Source organism: Gilbertella persicaria (assembly GCF_025201335.1).
Source record: "Gilbertella persicaria strain CBS 190.32 chromosome Unknown B0P05scaffold_19, whole genome shotgun sequence".
Taxonomy (NCBI): domain Eukaryota; kingdom Fungi; phylum Mucoromycota; class Mucoromycetes; order Mucorales; family Choanephoraceae; genus Gilbertella; species Gilbertella persicaria.
In genome coordinates this window covers 72335-94984 of record NW_026251980.1, presented here as the reverse complement: position 1 = coordinate 94984, position 22650 = coordinate 72335, and the positions used below count along the sequence as shown (strand labels likewise).

The 22650-nt window shown below is 37.9% G+C and overlaps 12 protein-coding genes across 12 annotated transcripts; 7 read left to right on the top strand and 5 right to left on the bottom strand.

The window, feature by feature from the left end:
* Window positions 1–71: 71 nt before the first annotated feature.
* On the top strand, window positions 72–2005 carry B0P05DRAFT_586991 (uncharacterized protein; the record flags this gene model as incomplete). The annotated part of the gene is made up of 4 exons (XM_051582551.1): window positions 72–764; window positions 813–1157; window positions 1210–1392; window positions 1442–2005. 4 exons carry the CDS (start codon window positions 72–74, stop codon window positions 2003–2005), a joined length of 1785 nt encoding a protein of 594 aa, XP_051434963.1.
* A 25-nt stretch (window positions 2006–2030) lies between these two features.
* On the bottom strand, window positions 2031–3610 carry B0P05DRAFT_540992 (uncharacterized protein). The gene is made up of 4 exons (XM_051578126.1): window positions 3558–3610; window positions 2836–3512; window positions 2556–2789; window positions 2031–2513 (listed from the first exon to the last, which is right to left on the bottom strand). Exons 1-4 carry the CDS (start codon window positions 3583–3585, stop codon window positions 2103–2105), a joined length of 1350 nt encoding a protein of 449 aa, XP_051434962.1. The 5' UTR covers window positions 3586–3610; the 3' UTR covers window positions 2031–2102.
* Window positions 3611–5495: 1885 nt separating this feature from the next.
* B0P05DRAFT_540985 (uncharacterized protein) lies at window positions 5496–5927 on the top strand. Its single transcript, XM_051578125.1, has 2 exons — window positions 5496–5686; window positions 5740–5927. The coding sequence occupies exons 1-2, from the start codon at window positions 5518–5520 to the stop codon at window positions 5871–5873; spliced, it is 303 nt and encodes a 100-aa protein (XP_051434961.1). The 5' UTR covers window positions 5496–5517; the 3' UTR covers window positions 5874–5927.
* On the bottom strand, window positions 5916–6644 carry B0P05DRAFT_586988 (uncharacterized protein; the record flags this gene model as incomplete). Its single annotated transcript, XM_051582550.1, has 1 exon — window positions 5916–6644. One exon carries the CDS (start codon window positions 6642–6644, stop codon window positions 5916–5918), a length of 729 nt encoding a protein of 242 aa, XP_051434960.1.
* Window positions 6645–6692: 48 nt separating this feature from the next.
* B0P05DRAFT_540979 (uncharacterized protein) lies at window positions 6693–7521 on the bottom strand. Its single transcript, XM_051578124.1, has 4 exons — window positions 7296–7521; window positions 7057–7239; window positions 6887–7005; window positions 6693–6843 (listed from the first exon to the last, which is right to left on the bottom strand). Exons 1-4 carry the CDS (start codon window positions 7474–7476, stop codon window positions 6742–6744), a joined length of 585 nt encoding a protein of 194 aa, XP_051434959.1. The 5' UTR covers window positions 7477–7521; the 3' UTR covers window positions 6693–6741.
* A 2-nt stretch (window positions 7522–7523) lies between these two features.
* B0P05DRAFT_586986 (uncharacterized protein) lies at window positions 7524–8547 on the bottom strand (the record flags this gene model as incomplete). Its single annotated transcript, XM_051582549.1, has 5 exons — window positions 7524–7562; window positions 7609–7909; window positions 7970–8099; window positions 8151–8418; window positions 8470–8547. 5 exons carry the CDS (start codon window positions 8545–8547, stop codon window positions 7524–7526), a joined length of 816 nt encoding a protein of 271 aa, XP_051434958.1.
* A 403-nt stretch (window positions 8548–8950) lies between these two features.
* Window positions 8951–10705, top strand: B0P05DRAFT_470075 (kinase-like domain-containing protein; the record flags this gene model as incomplete). Its single annotated transcript, XM_051574534.1, has 3 exons — window positions 8951–9172; window positions 9224–10057; window positions 10103–10705. 3 exons carry the CDS (start codon window positions 8951–8953, stop codon window positions 10703–10705), a joined length of 1659 nt encoding a protein of 552 aa, XP_051434957.1.
* Window positions 10706–10770: 65 nt separating this feature from the next.
* B0P05DRAFT_571458 (Alg9-like mannosyltransferase family-domain-containing protein) lies at window positions 10771–12976 on the bottom strand (the record flags this gene model as incomplete). Its single annotated transcript, XM_051581375.1, has 5 exons — window positions 10771–11715; window positions 11763–12280; window positions 12357–12495; window positions 12560–12836; window positions 12882–12976. 5 exons carry the CDS (start codon window positions 12974–12976, stop codon window positions 10771–10773), a joined length of 1974 nt encoding a protein of 657 aa, XP_051434956.1.
* Window positions 12977–13677: 701 nt separating this feature from the next.
* On the top strand, window positions 13678–14557 carry B0P05DRAFT_540965 (rac protein). Its single transcript, XM_051578123.1, has 4 exons — window positions 13678–13775; window positions 13842–13913; window positions 13966–14146; window positions 14200–14557. The coding sequence occupies exons 1-4, from the start codon at window positions 13741–13743 to the stop codon at window positions 14488–14490; spliced, it is 579 nt and encodes a 192-aa protein (XP_051434955.1). The 5' UTR covers window positions 13678–13740; the 3' UTR covers window positions 14491–14557.
* Window positions 14558–14769: 212 nt separating this feature from the next.
* Window positions 14770–16479, top strand: B0P05DRAFT_540961 (4-aminobutyrate aminotransferase). The gene is made up of 4 exons (XM_051578122.1): window positions 14770–15015; window positions 15060–15216; window positions 15258–15778; window positions 15828–16479. The coding sequence occupies exons 1-4, from the start codon at window positions 14805–14807 to the stop codon at window positions 16403–16405; spliced, it is 1467 nt and encodes a 488-aa protein (XP_051434954.1). The 5' UTR covers window positions 14770–14804; the 3' UTR covers window positions 16406–16479.
* A 262-nt stretch (window positions 16480–16741) lies between these two features.
* On the top strand, window positions 16742–17077 carry B0P05DRAFT_469951 (glycosyl transferase; the record flags this gene model as incomplete). Its single annotated transcript, XM_051574525.1, has 3 exons — window positions 16742–16816; window positions 16876–16952; window positions 16996–17077. Coding segments are annotated over 3 exons (234 nt in total), but the record flags the coding sequence as incomplete, so codon positions are not given.
* Window positions 17078–20780: 3703 nt separating this feature from the next.
* Window positions 20781–21576, top strand: B0P05DRAFT_84886 (cytochrome P450). Its single transcript, XM_051583878.1, has 4 exons — window positions 20781–20968; window positions 21009–21095; window positions 21151–21270; window positions 21315–21576. Exons 1-4 carry the CDS (start codon window positions 20816–20818, stop codon window positions 21381–21383), a joined length of 429 nt encoding a protein of 142 aa, XP_051434952.1. The 5' UTR covers window positions 20781–20815; the 3' UTR covers window positions 21384–21576.
* The last annotated feature ends 1074 nt before the right edge of the window (window positions 21577–22650 follow it).

Sequence of the window (22650 nt, the reverse complement as noted above, 5' to 3'; positions counted from 1 at the left end):
CTGAAATTAATAAGACAGTCGCACTCTATTTTTTTATTTTTATTTTTTTTTTCTTCTTTTTCTCTTTAATCATGTCCATCTATAATACTTCACGTACTATTAAAGGAAAGAACACAGCAGGACGTGGTACGCCTATGGCTCGTACTGTTCGTCCAGGTGTTGGTCCTCAACGCATGCTTCAACAACACCAATTACAACAACAGCAACAACAGTTACAGCAGCAACAGCAACAAGACAATTCCTATAATGAATTTGTCCTTGTTTCTACTTCTCAACGCGGCAAAAACCATGTGATGGACTTCAAGTCTAGTAAACGTATTGAACCTAAAGAATTTGCGCGTCCTGTCAAACTTCATCGTAAAGAAACCAACTATGTTCCTTATAGACAATACATTCAAAACTTGAATGCGGCTAATGCGGCTGCTGCTGCCGCTACTGCTGCTGCTACTACCAACAATACACCCAATGTTGCTGATGGCAACACTAAACCTGGGGAAGAACTTACTGAAACTAATGCTACACAACATGGTCCTAGAACAGGTGCTGATATTAGCCTGATTGCGCCTATGGGTGGTGCTACTCATAACAAAAAGATGCTTTTTAAGAAAAGAACTAAGCAAATCTTTATGGCCAAAGAAGATACTAGAGAACTTAAAGAGCAAGAACACCGTCCTTGGATTTTAGAAGATTATGATGGTCAAAATAGTTTTACGGGTACTCTGGAAGGTGGTCAACGTTCTGATTATATGTTCTTTGTCTTGACTGTAAGTCCATTTTATCCCTCTTTCTTCTCATTCATCATGAACACATAGAACAATGGATTCAAAGTGATGCCTGTCGAGAGATGGTATAAGTTCCAACCCAAACGTAACTTCAAGACATTATCATTAGAAGAAGCAGAAGAGCAGATCAAAAAGCAACAAAAGCGTGATGGCAATCGATGGATGATGTTGAAGCGTGATAATGAACAACCTGAAGAAACACCGCGTAATAAATTCAAGATTGTAGATAATGAAGAAAAGCATGCTGGTTCTGATGATGAAGCCAATAGACAAGATTCTGATATGGATGATCTTGATTTTGATGACGTATTCCAAGACGATGAAGAAGGGGCAGCAGAGCATGAAGTAGAAGACGAAGAAGTCAAAGACAGCAAAGTAAGGTCACACAGGATGAATGAAGCAAGTTAACACAAAATACAACTCATAGGATCGTGTCAAGAAGGAAATCAAGGATTATTCAATAGCAGGTGGACAAGCAGAAGACATTTCGCTTGATGACATGAACAAGCTGACTTCAGAAGGCAAACAAATGCGTAAATTAGTACGCGATCTTGAGAAGAATCGTGCTTATGAAAGTGATGAAGAAGAAGGAGATCCTTATGCATCCAGTGTAACTATTACTCATTGACAAAAAGCAATTTAACATTCGTTTTATATAGGCCGAAGAATTAGAGACAGACAATGAGGAAGATGAAAATGATTCTGATAAAGAAAAGAAATCAACCCCCATACCACCTAAAAAGAAAGCAACAGCCTTAAACAAGCCTACATTACCAAAGAAGACACCTGTCAAAATCAAAAAAGAAGGCATGTCTAAACCCATTGGCAGACCTGGTTCTCCTTCTATCTATATGAAGAAGGAAAGAGACGTGTCTCCTTCACCACTTTCCCCTGTACGCCAACAATCACCTCCTCAGCGTCCTACTCCAGACCCATCTGCTGGTAAAAAGCGTCGTGCAGATGAACCACCTAGTACAGAAGTCAACAAACAACGCAAGGTTACCAATGAAGATGAATTGATTACAGAGCGTGAAGTAGTCGAGACCTTAAGAGGCAAGACAATGACTACTAAAGAATTCTTGTATAATTTCCGTAAACGTATCAGAAAGAATAACCGTAACCGTGATATTATTACGCAATTGTTGAAGAAAGTGGCCAAGAGTTCTAGGGGGACAAATGACCCTAGTACACGTACACTTGAACTAAAACCTGAATATCAATAGAATAAAACAAAAACTATTTATTGAATGCACATAATTTACATACTAATTCATTCTGTGGATCTGCTGTCCACATACCTATAACAAAGTGAACATCATTCTACATATCTAATTTCTTACCTGGCACACGGGAAGATAGAGTACGCTGACACTGTGAGCATTGGAAATGATGTACATGGTAATCATGACCCAATGCAGAAGCACAGGGACCATCAATCATATCACCACAATGATGACATGTCTTGTTGGACTTGGTATCAGATTTTATGCTTGGTTTTGGTTTAAGTACAGGAGGTCTTTTGTCTGCTAAAGGTTCTCTTTCTGTTGAGATAGAAGGCTTTCTCTCTGTTGGGATAGAAGGCTTTCTTTCTGTTGACATGGATGGTCTTTTTTCTGTTGGGATAGAAGGCTTCCTTTCACTGGATACAGAAGGTCTATTGGGATGTTTTTCACAATATGGCTTATTGTCTCTGACTAGAAACGATCCACCTGTAAAAGGTTGTCTACATTCCTATTGGATTCAGTATATATGCATGTTGACAGTAAGACTTACTGTGCATACAAAGCATGATTTATGCCATGGTTGTTCTAATGCATTGATGTATTCTCCAGAAATATATTCACCACATCCACTACACTTTTTACCACATACTTTCATATAATCTTGCTGACAATAGGGTCTTCCTTCATGTACTAAAAATGCACTGTAATCCCCAAAAGGCATATCACAGACTGTGCAACAAAAATGACCTTCATGATAATGTTTGCCTAACGCACTAATAGCACTCTTCATAGAATATAAGCCTTCTCTTTCTCTCTGCTACCATACTTACTTGTTCGATAGGTTTATGGCATAGGTCGCAACGCAAACTGAACAAGACTCTGTAATCTTGAGCACAAAAAGGTTGATCATCATGCACAAAATATTGTTCATTCTCAAGCGTCTTGTTACATTGAGTACAGACAAAGCAGTGTGCATGCCAGATACGATCCATGGCAGAGACAACTGAGCCCTTAATAGGTTGCTGACATCCAGGGCAATCAAGACCAGCATATATGGGATTCAATATCGATACCTTGTCTGAAGAAGGCCTGGGTGGTCGAGGACTATTGGGTACAGCAGGAGGAGGTGTTGCCACAGGCATAGGTGGAGTAGCCGGCGGAGAGGGTTTAGTGACAGGCGTTGGAGACGAGGTATGGATTGTAGATGGCTTTAGTGCTACTCGAGGTGGTTGTATCACAGACCTTCTTGATTTGGGAGTTAAAGAAGCTTCAAACGCGTCACCTGAAAATACGGGTTTTGAAGGAATAGCAGGTTTAGGTGTTTCGGGAAACGCAGGTGTCATGGCTTGTGTGGTTGTCAAGACAGTGCCTGTAGCTGTACGCAACCGACTCATACGGTCTCTAATAGAACCCAAGTCTTGGTCTTCTATTGTTGGAGGATAGACAAGTTGGTTTTTGAGTTGGTCTTTTTTACTTGTGTTCTTGGGTAAACCGTTTAAATAAGTTTCTAGTCTACTTTAGCTTTTGTTTTTTTTATAGCTTCTCTATATACCTAGTTGGTCTTTTGTCATATAAGACATTTTTCTTTCTTTCTTTTTTTTCTGGGAGAGAGAGAGAGAAAGGAAAAAACAAAGAAAAGATTCGACAATGCATTTTGTGGTTGTTGTTATTGAATCTCCGAAGAGTGTCATCTAAATGAAACCGTAAATCTAATCAAAATGTTTGTTCTTGTTAACCATCAACATAACCCTAAACAAACGAGTATCAATATATTCAAAAAAGAATTGGAATTGTATTTAGCATGAAAATGTCGATTTATAAGGCTGAGTGATTTTTTACTTCTTTTTCAATCATCATCGCTACAAGGTGTCTTTAAGCCAATTTTCAGATCAAAGAACTGTGACTCAAATTGATATTGTACAGCGTCTATTTGTTTTATTAACCTGTGTAGTTTTTACTCGCTCTGATTCCTTCTTTCAGTTTAAGACACAATCCATCTATTCAAAGTCTATTTGAAAGCCTTCTCATTTTTGTGTGAACATATAATTGTCTCATCAAGCCTTAAAGTGAGCAATCCTTTTTAATAGAAAAAAAAAGGCGGCAGTTTTATTATTCTATCGGCCCAGCAATGGCTTATCACAAAATGTCATACAATTGAGACTTTACAGTCCTTCTTGAAGCCTCTGGTCCTAATTCCTATTGCAAATATATTAATACTTTTGTATTATACAGGTCATATAATCTCTTCTCTAAAGTTTCTACTAATACATATACAAGCAAGCCCTTTGACTTTGCGCGTCTTGAGTGATATCAAAACATCATCATGCATACGCAGAGTGGCTCGCATCAGAGATTGAAATGGAAGGCAGCTCCAATTCTTCTTGTCGCCGCAACAAAAATGGAGCTTTTGCTGAGAACTGTATAAAGACGCGGTTGTTGGACTTTGGTGTAGTGACAAAAGCTGTATATCTTTGCTTGCCGAGTCTATTGGTATAAAGAGAGCAACAGCTTTGCTACTAAAATATTGGGTGAATAGACAAAAACGTTTTCGAGGTTTTTCATTCTTATCATACCACTTTTATAGTACAACTGTTACGCAAACACATTCATCCAAAACTATAGTCTCCAACACACATCTTGAGTACTTAAGCTTGTCTATAGCTTCATTTTTTGCCCTGTAGCGTTTAAAAGAAGATCAGAAGTTGTTAAACGAGCTTCTTTCATGACTAATACCCTTTGGTCGAATGGTCGTTTTGGCCATTTTTACAAGTCGCTTTCTTTGGTTCAAATCAACTTCAAATGTACCCTATATGTTATTAAACATAGTCTGTAGGTATCTTGAGCATCTCTGCGTGTATAAACAGGCTTTGTAGCTCCTATATGTGGTTGTTCAATTTTGTGTGTTTGTCTGTTCTTTGATCGGTTAAGTCATTTATCAAAAACTTTTGCAAACACTTTTGATGAAAAAAGTGTATCCTTTTTAATAGACAGGATGCCTCTTATATGATTCAATTAAGTCAATCACACCTTCTAACTGAAGATAACTATGTTGTCAAGTACATACCTTATGAAAGCATCTTTTGTTGTAATTCTGGTGACACTGTTTAAACCATTGAGCTATACTTGACATTTAGAAATTGCATCATGACAGAGGCTTCTCTCTCTCTCTTTCTGAATTCTCAATCAATACCAATCCAAGGTCTGTTCTATTACCATTGCATTGCAATTTGACCAAGCTACCTCTTGAGTTGAAATCTGAGTTACTTGTCGTATATAGTGTGCTAGTAAATACTGTATTTTGCTAGTCTATCATTACATAATCTCTGTGATTTATGCAACCTACAAAGACCTTTTCATATGTAACAACGTCATATATCAGAATGACGAAAGTAAAGTAGGATATTTCCTTTTTTAGTCCAATTCATGCTTGCCATGACATCATGAATTTCTCTCTATATATAATTGGGACCTGAAACTTTCTTTTTCGTTATTATTATTCAAATATTATAAAAATGTCTTTTAATGCCCCCTCTCGCTCTGATGCCAAAAAGGATCAATTAGTTGGCAATGTAAAAGAAACTGCTGGTAATCTTGTTGGTAATGAACGTCTTCAAGCTGAAGGAAAGACTCAACATGGTCAAGGTCAAGCCAATGAAGCTGCTGCCAATATTGTTGGCTATGGTAAGTCAAATTGTAGATTTGCCCAACAAGACTTATGTTTGTTTGTTTTTTAGCCCAAGGTTTGAAAGATCAAGTGACTGGTGCTGTTCAAGGTGCTGTTCATTCCCTGACTGGTGATAACACAAATGAAGCTTCTGATAAGGTCCAACAAAAGAAGGGTGAAGCCCAAAAGGAAATAAACTCTTAAAAACTGTACATAATGACAATAATAACAATAACAATAAAAGCTTTATTTACAACAAAAGAGATCAAGAAAAGTGGGGATACTGATAGCCAATCGTTCCACAAAAAAGAAGCCACAGATAGGATCTGGATAAGTAGGCATGAAAGATGGATTGGTAAATGGTATCTGTCTAATGTAATTGGGTGGTAAATGAGGCCTTTTGAGCACTGTATTTTCCTGTCTTTTGTATTCTATCTGTTGTTTCTCCATATGATAAGGTATGAGACATGAATCCAAGATACAACCAGATTGATGTAAGGTGAATTCTCTAGATTGGACATGAACATATTCACTTGCACCCGAAAAAGAACCTGCTCTTGTCGGGGGAAAGCTTTTTCTAATATCCCATAATGAAGCCAATAGGGTCTGATTGTTGTTGTCATAAGGTCGAATAACAAGCTTACCATGAGACACATAAGCATCCTTGACTCTAAAATAATGGTTTGAACTAGAAAAATCAGGTAAAGTCCAGATAAACCGATGAATAGGATCATAAGAAGCAAAATAAAATGATAAAAAGGACTCGTTTCTTTTGTTGGTCGTATTGGCAGCGAGTTCATGAAGATTGGTGGATACCAAGTTGAGCAAAGGCTTTGTTTTGTTGTTTCTTAGTTTATAGACCAATGCTTCATCTACTCTCACTTGAGGAAATACAGCATAAAGTGACTGAAATGAAGATAAAGGCACATAATCCAATATCTGCAGAATTACTTCAAAGGGTAACTTATCCATCATGATAAAAAAAAAAAAAAAAAAGAAAAGAATAGAAAAAAATAAAAAATTCTCCCCCGCATAGATAACATCATGATTCCCACGGAATAAAATATTGGTATTATTTAGCTGCTTTCTTTTCATGTTCAAGAGCAGTGATATGTGTCTCCATATTTGTCAGAATATTATCCCACTGTATGAATATTTCTGATAATGTATTGATCTATAAAAGTCAATAGGGATTCATTCTATTCGTTACTACTTACAGTGCCATTATAGCGCTCCATAAATTGGGAAATGTGCTTTGTTAATTCATTGAGATCCTTGACTTGGTTTGTATGTGCCACTTCCAAGGGAGCCAATTGAGGACCGAGTGTTTCAATGACTAGTGAAGCATAAATAAATAAATAAGAAAAGAATTGTTGATGAGTCTTACCATCAAAATCAGATCCATTGACAACATATTCTAAGTCCTTGATTTGTTTAACTTCTTGAGCAAACTTTTCCAAGTCTTCTTGAGCAGCTAATAACAATTCAAGCTTGACGTCGGGTGCCAAAATCTCTCTTTCTATATTATAGGTAGATGTGGTTGGATTCAAGATCTTTGAATGGACATCATCTAGTGTATATAGAGTAAGACACATTGCTTTTTTTGTTTCATAGATGCAACTCTACATTTCGTTACAAACTCTTTTACAGGTTTGTTGTCTTTGTAGACTGTATTTAGTTCTCTTTGTAATAGTTCGAGTCGTTTATAAATCGACTCATGAGTCAGTTTTTGAAGTTGTGCATTATGTTGTCCAACAAGAATATGTTCCAAGTGTCTTAATCGAGATTCAAACCCGTATTCATCCATTGAGCAATAAACCAAAAAAAAAAAAAGGATACCCCCTTTTTTTTTATTTAAACAACAAAAGTAATATCGCGTTTACAAATAGGACACTATATAAAAATAATAAGTACAACCCTCCCTTATTTTGTCACTTACAAATTTCTTTTGTGTGGTTAACCAAGCATCCACACAGACTGTATGAAAATCGTGTTTACAAGGTAATACTCTTAATTGCTCTCCATTTAAATAACTCTCTAAGCAGATAGCACATTCTTCTGCTTCATTTTCTTTTCTCTTTTCTAATGCAAAATGTTTAATATCCAACTTGGAAACAAGATCCACAGGTGCCACTAGTTGTTTTTTCCTTTGTTTTTGTCGTAATTGCCATGTCACATAAATAAAAATCATCATGACACTGGGAGAAATGAAGATAATCATTAAAATATCAAGTAATGGCCTAACATACAGTCAGTTTTTTAATCAAGACTGGTTGTTGATTTTTTTTTTTTTTTTTTACCAAGTGATAAAATGATCTAGTTTCAGAATGACCATCATGGGCGTATCTACAATCTTGGACAAATAAAGCAGAGTTCTGTATTCATGTTTGGCTAAAAAGATACTTGGGATTTTGATATCTGAAGTATCACCTACATTTGTCATTCAATATATACAATTGTATTCTTCTTCTTTTTTTATACCTGGTGCATACATGGTTATCCAGCCTGATTGGTGATCTGGATCACCTACAGCCACAGCAATAGCACCTGATTCTTGCATGTTTCTTACTTTAGTAATAAATGAACAACCTCCTCTTTTAACCAAAGCTATCCATTCATCACATGGAGCATCTACTTTTCTACAGCCTGTAGGGTCTGCCTGAGGTTCAATCAGATAGCCAAATTTTCCATTTTCCGATAAGCGGGGACCAAACGATGCAATGCGGTCTGCATAGGTTTCATTTGTTGCCTAAGAGACAAGTTTAAATCTTCGGGAGATTATAGCATAAATAGACTCTACAATGACAAGTAATGAAGCATGCACCTTACATATGAATGAAGTTCCAATAATGAATGAATAAATCCAATCTATTTTCATGGCAGTATATATATATATGTAAAAAAAAAAAAAAGTGAAGAAAATATAAAAAAAAAAGAAAAAGACAAACAACTGTATTTTGTCGGAAAAAGCATAAAGGAATTAAAGTCCAGATGTCTTTTTGTCTCTCTCTTTTGACTCCCTTTCTTAAAGAAAGTATCCTTATTGTTACTTTGTATTTTAGTTTAATGAACAAAAAAATTCATATTCTGTCTAATGTATGAACTTGAATTTTTTTTTGTTTTGATTTGGTATAGCGACATGTCCATTTTAGAAGACCTTTTTTCTTTCACTTTTATTTTATATATTTTGGCACTGTTTCATTGCTGTTTATTCTCTCCTTTTCCCTTTATTTTTTTTTCTAAAATCTATTCTCCCTCCCCCTTTTTTTTTTTTTTGGAATATGCAACGACAAGAAAGTGAAACGCTAGACACAATCAGACCTATAGACCAAACAACTAAATTCCCTTACAGAGATGTTCTTTTGACAAACACACTTGTCAAGAACTATGACTTGGAAACAGGCAATAAAATCATTAATAATTTCATTATACTTCAAGAAATCGGTAGAGGTGTTCACGGTAAAGTGAAGCTAGCTCAAGACACGCATACAAGTGAACTTGTGGTAAGTGATAGGTAAAAATATGTGTTTTATAACTCAGCATCATACAATAAGGCAATCAAAATCGTGGATAAAAAGAACAGAAGAAGACAGATGGGTTATCATCTTTTAAGAGGAAGTCAAGCACAAGGTGGATCAGAACCTGTCTCAAAAGAAAACGAGCATAAAATCAGACGAGAAATTGCCATTTTGACAAAATGCTGTCATCCAAATGTAGTTCGTTTATATGAAGTCATTGACGATCCTACCAGTCGAAAGATCTATATGGCACTGGAGTACACAGCAAGTGGCGAGATTGAATGGAGAGATGAGCATGATAAGCCTGTGATGACAGTAGATGAAGCAAGACATATCTTTAGAGATATTGTATGTGGATTAGACTATCTTCATGCACTAGGCATCATTCACCGTGATATTAAACCAGCAAATTTACTTTTGTCGCATGAAGGAATAGCTAAAATATCAGATTTTGGTGTATCTTATTTTAATGAGTTACTAGCCATGAACAATGCACATCTTCTGCAGTCAGCAGATGAGCAAGTGATGCAGAAAATAGACCGAGAATTAGCAGAGACAGCAGGCACACCTGCCTTTTTTGCACCTGAATTGTGTTGTGCGGGTGATGCGAATGAATCTACAAAAAAGCCACGTATATCAAAAGCCATTGATGTCTGGGCATTGGGTGTAACACTCTATTGTTTTGTCTTTGGTCAATGTCCTTTTATTGCTGCTACCGAATTTGAACTGTTTGATACGATTCCTACTCAACCATTGACATTTCCCTCTAAAGAACAGATTGGGTTTGATATAGACAGTGATCTTAAAGATTTACTTGTCAAATTGCTTGAAAAAAATCCAAACGATAGAATTACACTCGATCAAGTCAAAGTAAGTAACAGTCTGACTTGGACTTAAACTAATACAGCACTTTAGGTGCACCCTTGGGTAATTGCAGACTTGGCTGATCCACAAGAATGGCTTCGTAAATCAGATCCACGCCCTTATTTTACACAACAACAACCCAAAGAAGAAATGGCAGCCATAGAAAACATGAGTATCATGGAACGATTACGCCAATCCATTCGAAAACTATCTTTCTCATTTGGCAACAGCCCACGTCGTAGATCGTCCAAGCAACTTTTATCCCCACAGACAACGCCTCGACCTGCATCCAATCAGCCAACATCTATACATCAGCCTACTATGAGTAAGCAACCTTCTTATTCCAAATCATTATTACCCCATACTACCAACTCAGTGACACCCACTGTCTCATTATCTACAGGACATACACTAATTCTTAATTCTGGACTTCATTCAAACATGATACCATCATCATCACCACTGCAACCCATTTCTTATTTATCAGAAGACGATTCTTCTTCTGTCATGGAGGAGGATGTGTCTTCTTTAAAGCGACCTGATATCAGTAGACGTGTCTCTTCTGCTTCTTCTGCTTCTGGTATTGCGTTTGGTACACGATATCGAAGCCAAATGACACAACTCACACCATTAGACATGGCCACCAAAGAATAGACATTATGATTTAACTATATACACCAATTTATTTATTCATTCATTTATTTATTTTTTTTTTGTTATTATTTTCTACGTTTCAATAGACAATATTCACCCCAAGCAACACCAGGAGAACCAGGCAACCAAAAAGCTCTTAAGAAACGGTTCGAATGCTCTACATCAATAAACGGTTGACACTCCATAACTTGCCAATGTTCTGTGTCTTTGACATAATGAGGCTCAGACGTATCAGCACGAAGAGGAAACTCACTATCCACTAAATAATCACACTCGTCTTGCTTGACATACACACGAGGATCTTCCTTGTTGAGATCGTTGAATCCTTCAGGTGCTAAACGAGCACCAAACCATCCATACACACGACGACGATACAACGCTTGGTTTCCATCCGCATCTTCATAACTACCAATCACAAGGTCTTCTTCAAACGTCTTGGGCAATTGGCCCTCAAAGTCGCTCTTGAGGAACTGAAGACGCGTATCGCTCGGTAAAAAGAAATGAGAGGGGAAACGGTACCATTCTTTGGCTACACAGACGTTCTTGTAAGGAAGGTCAACGTTGGTAGGAAACTCTTCGTTGAGGTAGTTGAGGTTCATGAGTTGATCAGGTGTTCTGTCTTTCCAGATGCTACTATAGACAACAAAGGGAGCACGGTAACGGGTCAGGAGGGCCAGGATACGAGACATCGACAAAAGAGCGTAAAGGGCAAGGATGGCAAAGGAAGTGTATCTGAGGACAAACACACGAACATGAACAGAAGCACCAAAGTAGTGGCCGGCAAATCGACTTGTCCAAGAACGGATCAAGTAGATAGAAATAGCAGCATTGAGAGCGACCAGAGGATACGCAACATACATGAAGCGTTCTTCTTTGTGAGCCTGAAGACTAAATACAGTGAACCAAAGGTAAAATGGAACTAACTTGAGGCCAAGTAGGACATAAGGCCAAACGGCATCCATCTTTGTCGATCCAGGCACACGGTTACGGTCAATATAGGCAGTAATCAACTATATAAAACACATGAGACGCTGGTCTGATTTCTTACATCACTTACCACACACACAGCAGAGCCCAAGGCCAATACAAACACAATATTGAAATTCAAGACACCATTCAAGATATAATAATACCAAGGTTCAACACCATAGAGTTCAGGACCACGGCCTTCTGCAGCAGCAAATACGTTGTATTTGATAATGTTCCAAGCAACAACTGTGTATTGACGATAAAACATGTGATCCATCAAGAGAAGAAGAAGCGTGATACCACTACCACAGATAGCAGTGGCTTCTACTAGACGAACAAAGCGTCGGAAACGCCATTTGGGACTAGGCACTGAGCTTACAATCGTACCATCTGGTTGAGTCATTGTGTTGCGCCCAAATACAAGTACTTCTTCAACAACAAAAGGGATACCAATAAGTGCAGCAAATGGCCAGCCTCCCAATGCACCCAATCCAATCCAAAAGACTACCTTGTAAGTACGAGAAAGGTCAATATCAGACACAGGTCTCAATGCGTATGAAAATGCCATAAAGACACAATGCATGGCAAATGTAGAAGGCAAATAGGCTACCCGAGTAATTAGCCAGGTTTCATGCATAATCCCCCGAAAAAAATACATTACCTGTCGATGCATTAAACATACCAGCACCGAAAAACAAGATGGCAAAGACATAACGACCGACATGAGTATTGATCTCTTCAGTCACTGTACGATAGAATTTGGCTTCAACAAAAGAACAAACACCAGCAAAGAAGAGACGAATAAGATAAAATGTCTGAAGCTATTGTTTTGCAACCAAAAATCAATCAATCCTTACTGTACAATGCTCTCTTGTGTGTATTTACCTTGGTAGAGGTCATGATCTTGGTCACAAATCCAACAAACGCATTGACGAGAATAAAAGCCCAACTTCTGATCTTGTAGTCTGTTGAATATTCCCATGTTTGTCTACCATAGCCCTGTAATAAATAGTGTGTAGGTTCCCAATAGTTGTACACTTCATCACAATCATCCAAGATACGGTACAAGGCTGAGAAACAACGCATGATGAACAAAATACGGAATGCGGATAACAAAGTAAATGAGAAGGTATCTGACTCACTTAACAAAGCTTGAGCAGCTCTTATGAAATAGGATTTAATTTTATGTCATATACAAAATACTTACTTGACAGCACGGGCATCATTTTGCAAAGGCGTATTATTTGTTGAAGAAGTCGCCTTGCTTTTTGTTGAACGCGAGCGTAACTCCTTTCCCGCCATAATTTGTGTCAAAAAGAAAAAGAAAAAAAGAAAAAAAGAGTTTAAACACGTTCTTGCTCGTACTTAAATAGAGTCCGCCAACGCGAAAAATTAATACCGTCTGGATCTACTTGTCCTTTTTTAAGGAAAATAACAGAGACAGACAGAGAAAGTATAGCGAAAAAAGGTGAAACATGCAATATTGTTATTCATGCTTGATCTTTAGCTATATAAGTTGGCCATGATAACCATAGAAACGGTGCCTGGTTGCCATGGCATTGAGACTCAGATAAAGGGAAAAAAAAAGAATGTTTCATGACCAAAAGCGTGTATCGATCACTATTTAAAGGAGAATGAAAAATGACGTTTGTGATTGACTTCAACAGGTTTATAAGGTAATTTCGAGGAGAAAGAGTGAAAATGGATGAAATAAAAGAAAAAAAAACAAAAAAAGGAGGGGGAAGGTTAGAAATTTACTCGATAATGAAAACTACATAAGAGATCCATAACCCTTTTTTTTTTCATTTTCTCTGTATGTACATGCATATAGAAATGCGAATGTGTAAGAAGAAGAGAATGGCATTAATATAGAAGTATTTTATTTCACGTGTTTTTTATATAATTTTAATTATTATTTCTCTCTCTTGTTCTCACTTCTCTCTCTCTCTCTCTCTCTCTTCACCTACTCTTTCTCGCCCTCCTTCTCTCTCTTTTTTTTAATTTTTTTTCTTTCTTTTTTTTTTTTCTCTCTCTTTCATCTAGTTGGTACTTTTATTTTTCATATTATGCAATCTATCAAATGTGTTGTTGTCGGTGATGGGTAAATATATAGAACAAAGAAAGAGAAAAGAGGGAAATGCAGATAACTGATCTCTTCTTGTCACAGTGCCGTCGGTAAAACATGTCTTTTGATATCTTATACCACCAACGCTTTTCCAGGCGAATACATCCCAACAGTGTAACTATATTTAAAAAGAAAGACAGTTGAGCTCACTGTTTCTTTCATGAAGGTTTGATAATTACTCTGCCAATGTGATGGTAGATGGCAAACCTATTAATCTAGGTTTATGGGATACAGCAGGTCAAGAAGATTATGACCGTCTTCGTCCCCTCTCTTATCCTCAAACGGACGTCTTTTTGTGTTGTTTCTCACTCATCAGTCCACCTTCTTTTGAAAACGTCAAGACAAAGGTATGTATATATATATCAACAGAGAACATAAATTGATTATTATTATTTTTTAGTGGTTTCCAGAAATCAGCCATCACGCACCCAACATACCCATTATTCTTGTCGGTACTAAGCTGGATTTACGTGAGGATAAAGACACAATAGAAAGACTACGCGAAAAAAGAATGGCACCAATTTCTTATGCTCAAGGCTTACAGATGGCAAAGGATATTTCTTCAGTCAAATATCTTGAATGTTCAGCACTTACTCAAAAGGGACTAAAGAATGTGTTTGATGAAGCTATCAGAGCTGTTCTTTCTCCTCCTGTTCGACCAAAGAAGAAGAAGGGCTGTCTTATTCTTTAAATCTCTTTTTTATTTTATATAATATATTAAATCAATATCTATCTATCTATCTTTATGTGTTGAATAAGCAGATCAATCGTTTTTTTTTTTACTACTGTTAAAGAAAAAAAAAAGGGAGATGTTCAATCTCATTCTTTTACAGAACCAATCAATTCTCTCTGATAAAATGTCAAGAAGATATACCTTATACGGTCCATCAACTTAATGACAAATGTTTTAGCAGTATAAAGGGCATGAGTAATTTCCCACGTAACCAAAGTGCATAAATACCTTTGGGATATTCTTGTATTTTCCCTTTCTTTTTTCTCTTTAAAATGCTCCCTTCTCTTTTGTCGTATCGTTACATTACTAAACCTATTGCTCGTCATACACGCTTTTTAGCTACTGTATCACAAAATGCTACCTTCTTTCCTGATGAGCCCAAAAAGCCACATGTTGTTACCCCAGTGCCTGGCCCTAAATCGAAAGAGATTATTTCCAAATTAGATCAATTTCAAGATACTCGATCTGTCTTTTTTGTAGCAGGTAAAAAAAAAAAAGCTTCATGTAGAATCAACTAAACCTTTTAGACTTTGCTAAATCAAAGGGTAACTATATTGTGGATGCAGATGGCAATACCTTATTGGACGTGTTTGCTCAAATTGCCTCTATTCCTATCGGCTATAATAATCCTGCTTTTTTGTCATTAGCAGAAAAACCTGCTTTCCAGACAGCATTGGCCAATAGGTAAGTGTGTGTTCACGACACATCTAGCTAAACATCAATAGAGCTGCACTCGGTGTCAATCCAAACATAGATTGGGTTGATTCAGTCCAAGACGCTTTTATGGCTGTGGCTCCTAAAGGCATGTCGAATGTGTTTACTGTCATGTGTGGTTCATGCGCTAATGAGAATGCTTTCAAGACTGCATTCATGTACAAGGCAGCCAAAAGAAGGGGCAACAAGGAATTCAGCCTTCAAGAATTGAGCTCCTGTATGAAGAACCAAGCACCAGGCTCACCCGACGACATGTCTATCTTGAGTTTCACACAAGCCTTCCATGGTCGCTTGTTTGGCTCCTTGACAGCCACGGCTAGCAAGGCAATTCACAAAATTGATATTCCTGCTTTTGATTGGCCCAAAGCTCCTTTTCCTTTACTCAAGTATCCCTTGGAAGATCATGTTGAGCATAATCAGAAAGTAGAAAAAGAAGCCTTGGATCATGTAGAATCACTTATTGTGAATGCAAAGAAGCCTGTTGCTGCTGTCATCATTGAGCCTATTCAATCTGAAGGCGGTGATAATCATGGTAAGTTCAAAGCCAGCATATCCATAACATGCATTGACCAAGTACATAGCTTCCCCTGCGTTTTTTAGACAACTTCAGGCCATTTGTCAACAAAATGACGTTTTGTTTATCGTGGATGAGGTCCAAACGGGTGTTGGTGCAACGGGTACTTTTTGGGCACATGAGGCATGGCAATTGCCAAGTCCTCCTGATATGGTTACCTTCTCTAAAAAATTCCAAGCAGCTGGTTTCTTCTTACATCCCCGCCTTCGTCCTTCTCAACCCTATCGTCTCTACAATACATGGATGGGTGATCCAGTCCGTGCTATGCAAGCTGCTGCTATCGTTCAAGAGATCAAGGACAAGAACTTGCTTCAGAATGTTCAAGAAGTAGGCAGTTATCTCCAAAAGAGCTTGAGAGACATGGAGGCTACCACTCCTATTGAAAATGTTCGAGGTCAAGGTGCTTTTATTGCATTTGATCTGCCTGATGCTGCTAAACGCGATACTTTCTTGGCCGATATGCGTCAACGCGGTGTCAATATTGGTGGCTGTGGTGATCGCGCAGTACGACTTCGTCCCATGTTGACCTTTCAGCGTCAACACGCAGATATCTTGTTAGATACAATGAAAGCATCGTTTGCTTAATTTAGATTTTAAGGTTCAGTTATTGAATTAGCGAATTGCCACCAACAATAAAACGCAGTGTATTTATTTTTTTATTTCTTTTCTTCTTTCTTTCTTTCATTAAAGTCATTGCTTAGTATGTCTAAACTTAGACAGAGAAAAAAAGTGTCTGTCAAAGAATCTCGCCAAGAAGCCGAGACTGTCAGAAAGCAACAGGTGACATGTCAGGAACGCGAACTTATCATAGCAACCATGTTGTTCCTTATTTCGATTCCTGTTCAATTTCAACATTTGGGCTTTCCTTCACGTATAGTGTAAGTTTTTCTCATACTACTCAATGTCCTCAATGTCTGTAGTTTTGATGAAGTTCATTTTGGTAAATACATTACTGAATATATGACTCGCTCCTTCTTTTTTGATATTCATCCGCCTGTAAGTCAGAAAAAGAAGCACAGACACAAAATACTAAAAAAGGCAATGGCTTCATGAAGCTGGCAAAATTACTGTTGGCTCTTGTTGCTTGGATGTCAGGATACAAAGGTGATTTTGATGTGGATGAAGTGGGGAGGTAATATGAAATAAGCGTTTTTCGTGAATTGAGTGTGTTTTAGTGTTTATACAGAGCAAATTCCCTTTGTTGCTATGCGCACAACAAGCGCCTTGATGGGCGCACTTGGCAGCCTGTTTTGGTAACACAACGCACGTTTTTTTAATTGCTTAATTAACTCTACAATTCAGAAAATGGGTGGATAACCAATCACCGCTTCATCCTATTGGACTCTTATTTGTTACTTTCTGTCGCATTTGCCGTTTTTGCTTGGATTAAGATTTGGAATTTCTTTTGCCTTCGAAGCATCATGTTTCGCTTACTGTTCAACCTTGTCATCTGCTTTTTTCTCCAATTGATTTCTTCTAATTGAAATGACTTGATGAATTGTTTGACTCTGGTTTTCAATCAATCCCGATTATTTTGAGCATTGTAAGAAGTTTGTCTTTCTGCTAGTTGAGGAACACTTTCTTCAAGAAATTGAGCGAACTTTCTGCGAAACTCTTTCTTTTTAGCCAAATTAGGGTTTGCTTTCCACGCTCCTGGACCTTTGGTATATTCTGCCGCCAAAAGAAAAGTAGCAGTGAGCATGTTGTGATCGGTGCATGCTAGTGAAAGGAAGTCTTGTTCAATGCATTCTATAGCAGGTTTCAGCCTATTGATACAAAAGATGTAATCAATCATCAATGAAATCCCACGACTCTGCCATGTACTTTGCTTCTGTCCTTCAAAACAATCATGATAACTAGAAGAGAGTAAAGTTGTCCATTCTGCTGGAGGGCCCTTCACTCGTTCATCACTGTATCGATGTTCGTATCTATAATTGAAGTCGCCTAATATCACTGTATTATAAAGATCACTTTCGAGATAAAGTTGAACGCTAGTTTTAGTCATGACTGACCGAAAAATTGTTCTTTGACTCTTGTGCTTATTGAAGATGGTCCATAAATGTTGAGGATACTAATGAGTGGAAGGGGGCGAGAGGTGTCATTAGAACATTCCTCTGCTGTGTGTATTTCCGCTAAAATGTATCTATCTGAATCATCTATCTGGACTGCATGGACGACGTATTTTGGATTTAGTGAAATAATTCCACAATGTTTAGTCCAAAGACTAGATTTTGTTTGGAATTGCATATTAAGTTCTGAAATAATAGTATTGGTGTCAGCGCGAGTTTCTTGTAACGCTAAAATATCAATGTCTAAGGAACGAAGGTATCGGATGTATAGTTTCTGCTGTAAAGGAATGTTGGTTTTTCTGATGCTACGACAGTTGAGTGTCGCAATTTTGACTCTATGTGTGTTATTTTTCATAAGTTAAAGTAATAATGTAAAGAAAATTAATGCTGTTCCTCAGCATTAGGAGGTCCTGTCTAGAACTTCTGTACATTGAGTATTGGGCTGTTGTGAACACTCTTTTGAGTAGCGTATTTTGAAAGAGATATTCGGCCTTGACGAGCGCTGGTTACATCTTCATGATTGTCTTGTCTACTAATTTTCTTTGCTTGCACCATGTTGTCCTTATCATCGTAACTAGTCTTTGGTTGACTAGATGAAACTGGGTCGACTGGAACAGCTGTTTCTTCCTCAGTTGGGATTATCTCCACTTCGTTCATGTTGACACCGTCTTTGTCATTTTGACTACTTTCTTGGATCACATCCATGTCATTGTTGTCTTTCGGTTCCAATTGTTCTTTTGCCTTAGTAGCAGTGTGTTTTTCAGGAGTCTCCTTTGCCAGAACAGTTATAGGAGTCTTACGTTCCTTCTTTACGACTCTTTTCTTACTGGGAGCTACAATTGGATCAACAGCATTGTTACGAGGGCATTGACGCATCAAATGGCCTGTTTCATTGCAGTTATGACATTTGAGATACTTTTTATATTGCATGCAGTCTGCTCGACAGTGATACGATGCTTGACAAAGTCTGCAGAAATTTGGCATGTCGTCCCACTGTAAAAGTCCGTGTCTTACATTCCCATCATCATCTGTCCAAAGCATGACTCTAGAGAGTGGTTCAAATGTCTGAGTCTGGTCTTTATTTGGGGAGAGGTTAAAAGTTGCGTATCCTTGGCCAGCGAAGCTACGACGGCTTTTATAGATACCAAGGTCAAGAATTTGCCCATAGCGGGAGAGCTAATTCTCCGTATCTTCTTTTAGAAGTCGGAGAGGCATAATAAGGAGTCAATCCAATTTAAATTGTACAATGTGCGTATCAGCTGGGTAACTGGGAAAGCCTTTAATAAAGGTACCGTCAGCCAAATACACTCCTTCATTCAAGATTGTCTGGCGATCCAAACTGTCTTTTCTCCAGACAGTTTCCATGAAGGAGCGGTTGAGATATTTGCGGATCACAGGGCCGCGACCACAATAGTCTTCATAGCCACCGTTCTCGTCCATATCCTTGTTAAAGTCAAGGAGGACATCAAACAAGAGTTCCTCATCTTTAATGTCCGTGATATCGATAAGAACACTGTCTTTTTCAATACCTTTTATAAAAGGTTGAACCAAGTTGACAGGTGTCGGTTAAGCAGATTCGGACAAGAATGACTCACTGATGGTAGATGAGTCTATAAACGATACAGATGGAGTGAAGACAGTTTGTCGAAAGGACAAGTTAGTACGTGTCTGACCTGATTCTACTTTCGCCCAAGAGAGAGTAGTGTTGTTATTATTGTTCTTCTTGCCTGAGCTGGAAGCCTTGGCATGAAAGTTGCGCTTCGGAGAACTAAGCGAAAGAACCACATGTTTTTTTAAATGTGTTTATTGATTGAGCCGCGTACACTAAGAGTAATAGTCAAAGTGAAGAAGCGGGTGCAATTAAATGAAAGTTAATAAAATACATGATTGAATGGCATTGATCCTCTTCAATGGTCTGACGAACATTGAATCGGATGCTTACTAATATAGCTGTGGGTACAATGGGGGTCTTGTCAAAGATAAATCTCATATGAGCAAGCCAGATTTGTGAAAGAGTAATTATGAGGATTCGGTATGGTTTGATTCCTTTCCACAGGCAATACCAGATGTACGAGAAGTCCAGGGACAGAAGAGCCTCTTTGATATCAGATATTGAGGTGGTAGGCCAAAGAAACTCAAAGATGATTTCCTGCCATATCTTCTCTTTAGTTGGACAATGAAAGAGCATATGACTAATAGAGTCAGCGGTAGTTAAGCACATCGGACAGAAGGGTGAGTCAAACACACAAGGCATAATAAAATGTAAGAATCGACGATGAGGAATACATCCCAAGATATACCGGTATGTCACATTACGTTGAATGGCGGTAAGAGACAGAGACCAAAAGAATTTCCATTTCACTTCTGTAATATTTCTCAAGGCCAAAGGAGGAGCCATAGACGAGAGAACTGACTGACGAAATGTCTTAGCCGATGCCTTGACACTACAAATACCTTGATCATCTTGAAACCGAAATTGGTTGATCAAAGGCGCAAATGAGACCGTCGAGTCTTCAAGTGGAGCAGGACTACATACAGAGCTAAAAAATCGCTGAAGTTTCAAACTCCCAGATGCAAGACCTTTGAAGACTGTGAAGGGAGTACGCTTCCAATAAAGTAATGAAGGATCACGAGTATCTTTCCAGTGAGCAAAGTTGAGTCTAGCATCAACTTGAAAGACATCTGACACCATCATTTTCTTGACACGTAGGGGGACAACAAAGGACGAAGAAGGAGGAACGTAAAGCACAGCTCGCAAAGGTAGGACCATAGCGGTAGCAGTATTAAGGCGAGCATTAGCAAATGATCGAGGAAGACAATCAACGGCACGATATAGCATATTAATAGTGCCAGTTCTTTGTTTTTTTCAGCCCTTGTGTACGAGAAGAAGGAAGCCACACACCGTGAATTGAATCGTTTTCTTGACATGTTGAACGCCATGATTGTTCACAAAAGAGAGCAGATAGAGAATGGAGACCTTCAGAACAAGGATTTGGAAGAGAATGAAAAAGATCTCTTGACGTTGATGATTGAAAGTGAAAAGAGAGGAGAAGGCATTTTATCGAATCAAGAATTACAGGTAAATGTGAATCACTTTAGCCAATGCTAACAGACATTAGACCAATATTTGTTTGTTCTTTTTAGCTGGCCATGATACTACTTCAAATACACTTTCTTTTGCTATGTATTATCTAGCTACACATCCTGTAAGTGTAAACCTTTTTTTGTTTTATTTTTATCTTATTCATCATTTGTGTGTAGGATATTCAACAAAAAGCAAGAGAAGAGGCTATTCGTGTTCTTGGTGATGCGCCCATGGATATCATACCAACCATAGATCAAGCAAAACAATTTGACTATATAAACCAAGTCATCAAAGAGGTAAACTCATAGCGTCCTGCTTCTTTTGTTTATGGTTCTGCTAGACACTAAGAATCAATGGCCCTGTTGTTGGCCTTGTACCTCGCATTTCAGAAACAATAGTTGGTGAATAAAATAGGTAGTACAAGCTGTGGGCCCCAATTGAATGAAGGTCAACTTTTACACGAAGCGAAGCGGAGGGGCTAAAAGTTTCCGGAATTCTGGGGGCATCCACAACTTGTAGGTAGTACTGGTATAAAAAAATTCGATAGAAATAATAATAGCAGAGGTAAATTGACGGCTTTCGACCTAGAGGCGAAAGTGGAGATACGAAACAAAAGTTTTTCTCTCAGTACACTGTTGATCCAATGCAAAACTTATGTATTTAATTCCCGACACCTTGAATAGTTGCAAAAAACAAAAACTTGTTTTCAACAGGTTCTTTATTGTATCATGGCTCTTTCCAATTTATTACCTATGCAGGTGGATTGCAAACGGGCATTGGCTCAACAGATCCACCAAATACAATAAAGATCTACTGAAGAAATATTGAGCGAAGCCAATCAAAACACTTTAGCTGAAATCAATCAACAATTGCTCCATTTAGAAGAAAGTATACATTCGACGGGCCCCGTTGCAGGCCATCAATAAGTATATTTCACTATCTCATCATGACTAAAGAACTCCAATTACACTATGCGTCACTAAATGCAAACAGTTTAGTGAAAACAAATCAACCTAAAACACAAAAAGAATACATTCGATACTTAAAACTTTTAAAACTAGACATAATATGCTTTCAAGAAACCCACGCGGATACACAATCCCGTATTGACACACTCGACAATCTTTCAACCAACACAATCCTTTTGGACCCAACATGTGAGAATCATCTGCTTCTCTTCAGATTTTACTATCTCTGTTGTAGATACCTCACACTCCTTTTCTTCAGATCGATTTCAACTCTATAAGGTGGAACACCCCCCAACAACTCTATGCACCTTTCTATATTCTTGATTTGTACGCACCTGCGTCAAACAATTCCGAACGTCGATCCTTTTACTGTCAATTACACAATATGCTGAATGACTTCAGAAACATTATTTCCCTTGACCAATTGATCATCTCTGGAGATTTTAACTACTCTCATTTACGAATTGCTGATCTACTCTATGCTATCTATCCTCAATGGAAAGCTCGGCTAGAACAGTCTTTCACAAATGCTATGACTATTAATAACTTAGAGGACAATCCCACGTTTCAAAGACGATTCAGGGATAGCTTCTGTTTCTCTACCATTGACTATATTTTTGTTGGCGAAGATATACGACAAGGGCTCACAAACTCCAATATCTCATCATTACCGGCTTCATGGTCAGACCACTACATATTGCAAGTTGA